General features: G+C 38.6%; 1 protein-coding gene across 11 annotated transcripts in view; it reads right to left on the bottom strand.

The window, feature by feature from the left end:
• Positions 1-686: 686 nt before the first annotated feature.
• ptprt (protein tyrosine phosphatase receptor type T) overlaps positions 687-6,000 on the bottom strand; it is a 651,792-nt gene continuing 646,478 nt past the window's right edge. For all 11 annotated transcript variants that reach the window (XM_028812019.2, XM_051932510.1, XM_051932511.1 and 8 more), the window contains 5 exons: positions 5,582-5,713; positions 5,273-5,398; positions 2,821-2,984; positions 1,396-1,531; positions 687-1,303 (listed from right to left, as the gene is read on the bottom strand). In XM_028812019.2, the coding sequence (XP_028667852.1) occupies positions 1,250-1,303; positions 1,396-1,531; positions 2,821-2,984; positions 5,273-5,398; positions 5,582-5,713 (612 nt within the window). In that variant the 3' untranslated portion in view covers positions 687-1,249. The remainder of the gene's footprint in view (positions 1,304-1,395; positions 1,532-2,820; positions 2,985-5,272; positions 5,399-5,581; positions 5,714-6,000) is intronic.

Genomic DNA, 6,000 nt, shown 5'->3' with positions numbered 1-6,000 from the left:
ATACAGGAATTAAATTACAAAATAAACAAATTACAGTAGGGAGTTGGGCAGACTGGTCCAAAGAGGCAACTTGTTAAATCAGATTTTACAGAGAGCACCTGTAATTTTTAATTTTTTTTCTTGCAACTGAATTGAACCAGCTAATCAGAAAATTAAAACGTGGGAACATAAATTGGCAAAATGACTGGAAAATGTTGGAAAGAGCAACTGCTCCCTATGAATTAATTGTAAAGTTGAACACACAAGTGAAAAATGTACACACAAAGCATATCAACACGCTAAATCCCGGCACCTCTCCCAGACAATAATGGCAAAGATCTGCGAATATCACAAATGCAAACCAACTCAATGAGCTAAACATGTTTAAAAAGGGATCATATGCCAACATGGTGGTTCAAAATACTTTAAATGAAATACTCAAATCTGAGTTGGAAAATATTAACAAAAGGAAATGTACACAAAGAGGAAGTTGGGCAACACTCTACAGAAAAAATAAGACAAAGTGGTTGAATTCAAAATGAAGAAACGGCCAAAGGAGGCTTAATTTCTTTTAAATATAGAACTACCTCGCAGTATGCAAACCGTTTTTAGAAAGAAGACGGCTGAGGGAGACTGACCAGCTTGCATGTCAGCTTGGGGACAAGCCGTATAGCAAATCGCACGGAGAAGGCAAACAATGGCAGAACTGCAAGTCAATTTTCAGTTTTATTTGAGTCAAACAAGACAATGGAAACTCCAGAAGGAAAGGTTTGGTTCAGCTTCGCTCGCCCTGTAATGCGATTCAGTATGGCACCCTCACTTTAACAGAGAAGAGGGAGTGATGAGACCTGTCAAAAGTCCACAGAACGGGAGGTAACACGGGTGCCTTAAAGACGTGAACACGCACATATCAAAATACAGGCATTGAGAAGAAAACAAAAGGGTCTGCAGGTCATCATCATCCAGCAGTTGAGCGTTGGTCACAGGAGTCCCATATCAGCACACAGTGACTGTCAACAAGGAACTGATGGCTAAAGTCTCTGCTCACAGTTCCCAAAGTCTAGTAAAAGGCTTTCTGCCTCAGGGTAGGCGTTCTTTGTCAGACAGTATAATAATTATCTGCCTGGTTGTCTTGGGAAGCCGCTGCTGACAGTGAATGCTGTTTGTTTAACCACGTGGACTTCTGTACCGCAAGGAGTTGAAAGACCACCTGCCACACCTCTAATCTGTTATCACATTCAGGAAGTCCTTGACCCATTCACAGGTTGACTCAGAATGAGCTCAGACTTTCTTGGGCAACTTCATAGCAGAACTTGTATTGATCCTGAAAGAGAGCAAAGTAGAAGAAACAGGTGATATCTTGCCTCGATAAGTTCACAGTTACCTCCACAGTTTACCTCATCTCGATTAACTTACCAGTGTCTCCACCATATTTGATTTGTTGTTACGCAGTGTCTTGACAGTATGGAACACATCCACAATGTTCTGCTGTTGGATCATCTCGTTGATACTGCAAATAGCACAGAAGGTCCCACTTCGGCCTCCTCCCGTCCTGCAGGAAATCATAAAAATGTCAGTACTCCCTAATACTTGAGCTCACTCAGAATGAGGCCTGCTCACTATGTCATATTGGACCTAAATTCTCTAGCTACAGAGTGAGGACCTTCTACTTCTACATTAGAGTTGACCAACATCTCTAATGACAGAAAACTGCCATGCTGGAATACAGGTCTTTATATTCAGATCTGGGCCACCTGGTCAAACTCACTAGTGTCCTGCTCAAACCCAGGCAGACACAAAGAACTGGATTCCAGGCTGCTGAAATGATGAGTAAACACCATCTAGGCTCTAGACTTCTTATACAGTATTGGCCTGATATAATCATAATTTGACATCCTAGGCTTTAGACTGACTAGGCAAACTATGGACTGATCCTTCACAAAGACGGCCACCACTTTTATTTACAAAGTACCTTTTGGGCTGAAAGAGTCAGGGCAATCAAGCCCATGAAACCACCTCCTCTAAATTCTAGTATTCCAAAAACATTTTTCCCCACAGAATCTACGTCTTCAAGCCTAATGGTCTATTATAATTAGCAATAAATGCTAAGAATGAGAAGAGGTGGGCCTATGGAGCTTTGCCCCCCTGGCATTAAGTTCAAGTGTCCTGTATTACAGAATAAGCCACCAAGCCTGCCGCAACTGGAGTTTTGAAAGCACAAAGCCAAGCGGAGCAGTTCTTCTTTTCATGACTATAAAGACAATTAATCGTAATGAGGCATGTGCTATTACTGGAATTATACCCAGAACCGGTCGTTGCAATATGGCTTTGCTTATCTAATTTTAAGCGCCATTTACTTAGGCGCAGTGTGTGTAGAGTCTTTGCACTGTAGAGCTATTATATGCAAAGAAAAAAAATACCAAACAAAAAAAACACTCAAACTAAATAAGCGGACAAATAATAATAAAAAATACTAAGGAAAATATAATGATATTTTTGATGTGCCGCTGTGAGGCAAATGCATCTGTGAGAATAGGCACTGAGGGCTCAGAAACCAAGGCATCTGGGAGTAATTCAGTCCTCCTCAGTCAGGTCCTCCTGGGAAGAGCAGCTGTGCTGTGGAGTGAAATGTGGTTTGAGTGTTCAAATGCACTCTACATTATTAGATTCCCAAATCAGTGCTGGGGGGTCGGCATCCGTATACAGGCAAACCCACCAGCAGAGTTACCGTCATGATGCAGGTGTCATTCAGGAGTCTAGCTGAGTACACTGGCTCAAAACAGCAGCCAACCTTGCCACAAAGTGCACACTTTAATTGAACAAAGCTGAAACTATACTCACAAACAGTGGACAACTGTGCGTCCATCTCCACCATCGTACTGCTCCTGCCATTTTGCAAGACGTCGGACCAGCTGAAGGATGGACCGCTTGGATAGAGGGGTTTCTCGGTAGGCTGGCCAACCAATGAACTGGAATTGCTGGACTAAACGGTAGCCATCTTGTGGCTTAAGAGGGAAGAAGAAATACAAGCAGAGCCTTACTTACAAATATATAATTATGAGGGTAGATCAAAAAGTAAAGGCAATTTAAAAATTACAAGGTAACAACAACAGATGGAAACTGACAATACAAGTTTATGATGGCTAATGGGTAGTTCAAGCATGCACAGCACAGTGCTCTGCCAATAGTCTAGCTGAAGCCAAGGTCAAAGGAACATGGATGCTTCTCTGCAGGATTGGCCCATTGTTAAACAATGCACTGAAATTCACAGAGGGATATTGGCCCGTGATCAGTAAACTGTCTGGGTACCCATCTTGTGCTAACCTTAGTGTATCATGCACTTTGGCATGTGCAGATCCACAGCTGATATCCAAATGTGCAACTAACCCCAAGCCGAATCCATTGGTTTTCTCAAATGAAGGTATTTACCATGCCGATGTGAGCTTGTGGGCCCAACGTTGATGGTCGACCATATTGAGCTTCATTGATTACACTTGGTCTTCCTGTTTAAAACCTTTCTACACATTTATAAACTTTTCATTGAGTCCTGCTGTTTTCACTTGTGTACAGGGCCAATATCCTTCTGGGAATTTCAACGAATTTCACTCCCTCTACCCAGAGAAATCTCACTATGGTGCGTTGTTCAACAATGGTCCTCTACTTCAAAACCTGGTTAATTATATTCACAATGTGTACAGTGCATGTATAATATAGAAACAATTTGAACATTAACTTTATCGTTATTTCATGTAAATTTGGAGCCTAATTTTGCAATGAAATGTTTTATTATAAAACACTTTATGATAGATAGATAGATAGATAGATGTGAAAGGCACTATATGATAGATAGATAGATAGATAGATAGATAGATAGATAGATAGATAGATAGATAGATAGATAGATAGATAGATAGATAGATAGATGATAGATAGATAGATAGATAGATAGATAGATAGATAGATAGATAGATGTGAAAGGCACTAGATGATAGATAGATAGATAGATAGATAGATAGATAGATAGATAGATAGATAGATAGATAGATAGATAGATAGATAGATAGATAGATAGATAGATAGATGTGAAAGGCACTATATGATAGATAGATAGATAGATAGATAGATAGATAGATAGATAGATAGATAGATAGATAGATAGATAGATAGATAGATAGATAGATAGATAGATAGATAGATAGATGTGAAAGGCACTAGATGATAGATAGATAGATAGATAGATAGATAGATAGATAGATAGATAGATAGATAGATAGATAGATAGATAGATAGATAGATAGATAGATAGATAGATAGATGTGAAAGGCACTAGATGATAGATAGATAGATAGATAGATAGATAGATAGATAGATAGATAGATAGATAGATAGATAGATAGATAGATAGATAGATAGATGTGAAAGGCACTAGATGATAGATAGATAGATAGATAGATAGATAGATAGATAGATAGATAGATAGATAGATAGATAGATAGATAGATAGATAGATAGATAGATAGATAGATGTGAAAGGCACTAGATGATAGATAGATAGATAGATAGATAGATAGATAGATAGATAGATAGATAGATAGATAGATAGATAGATAGATAGATAGATAGATAGATAGATAGATGTGAAAGGCACTATATGATAGATAGATAGATAGATAGATAGATAGATAGATAGATAGATAGATAGATAGATAGATAGATAGATAGATAGATGTGAAAGGCACTAGATGATAGATAGATAGATAGATAGATAGATAGATAGATAGATAGATAGATAGATAGATAGATAGATAGATAGATAGATAGATAGATAGATAGATGTGAAAGGCACTAGATGATAGATAGATAGATAGATAGATAGATAGATAGATAGATAGATAGATAGATAGATAGATAGATAGATAGATAGATAGATAGATAGATAGATAGATAGATAGATAGATGTGAAAGACACTTAGGCTGACTCAATTTTGATTTGCCTACCAATGGACAGGCAAAATTTAAGGAAATTAATGTTTATCCACAACTCACTTTTTATTATCTGTGTATGATTGTTATTTTTCAGAGTTGCATCATAAACATGTACAGTAGTAATTAATCATTAGTGTGCAAAAGAAGGATGAATGCAATTAGCTTGTGCAGACAAAATGAGATTTCATTTGCACAAGAAAGAAAGAAAGAAAGAAAGAAAGAAAGAAAGAAAGAAAGAAAGAAAGAAAGAAAGAAAGAAAGAAAGAAAGAAAGAAAGAAAGAACAACTGTTGTCTTATTAGGCTTACCCGAGCCATGTTGCAAATACGAAATATTCTGTTAATGATGTCTTCATCAATATCAGCTGAGATGAACTCCACCTGAATGGGTCCATAGCACAGGCAGCTCTTCTCAGGCCAATACTGCTTACAGAGCTGTGGGTGTAATCATCTGGGTTAATGGTGTGCTACTGCAAAACTCCCCTCTTGATAAAAATGTAAAGCAAAAAGTAGATAACAATAGCCACATTCAGCAGACTGGTGATGCAGACCCATATCATGATTTCTCCAACTCTCCTGCATCAGCTTGCTACCAGACCTATAGGACCAAAGGCCTACCTGTGCACTGTCCATCTCATTGAGCATTACAATTGATGAGCAGTTGTAGTCAAACACAAGCCTCCAGAAATCAGCCACTGTGTTGGGCAGGGGATGCTGAGTGACAATAAAGGCTGCTGGCTTCTTGTGACTCTGGAAGACAAAAAAAATGAAAATAAGAAGCTTATATCAGACGGACACCCACCATTAAATCCTACTGGAGATCCAGCCAGGTACTGTCCAAATAAATTGCTGATGCCTGTTAGCTCAGCCACTGCTCTCTGATCTACCCACTCTTGATGCCATAGTAGCAGCACTCTCTAGTACCTGTAACACTAATGTGCCTACAGAAGAACAGTTTCTACGATCGATCACAATTTGCATTAGAGCAGCTATAGACAAATGCACTACCATAAGCCTGGAGTGAACCCCAGTTCATT

The sequence above is a fragment of the Erpetoichthys calabaricus genome, chromosome 10 (assembly GCF_900747795.2).
Source record: "Erpetoichthys calabaricus chromosome 10, fErpCal1.3, whole genome shotgun sequence".
NCBI classification, from domain to species: domain Eukaryota; kingdom Metazoa; phylum Chordata; class Cladistia; order Polypteriformes; family Polypteridae; genus Erpetoichthys; species Erpetoichthys calabaricus.
Note: the sequence above shows the minus strand (reverse complement) of the source record. Positions and strands in the feature narration are given on the sequence as shown.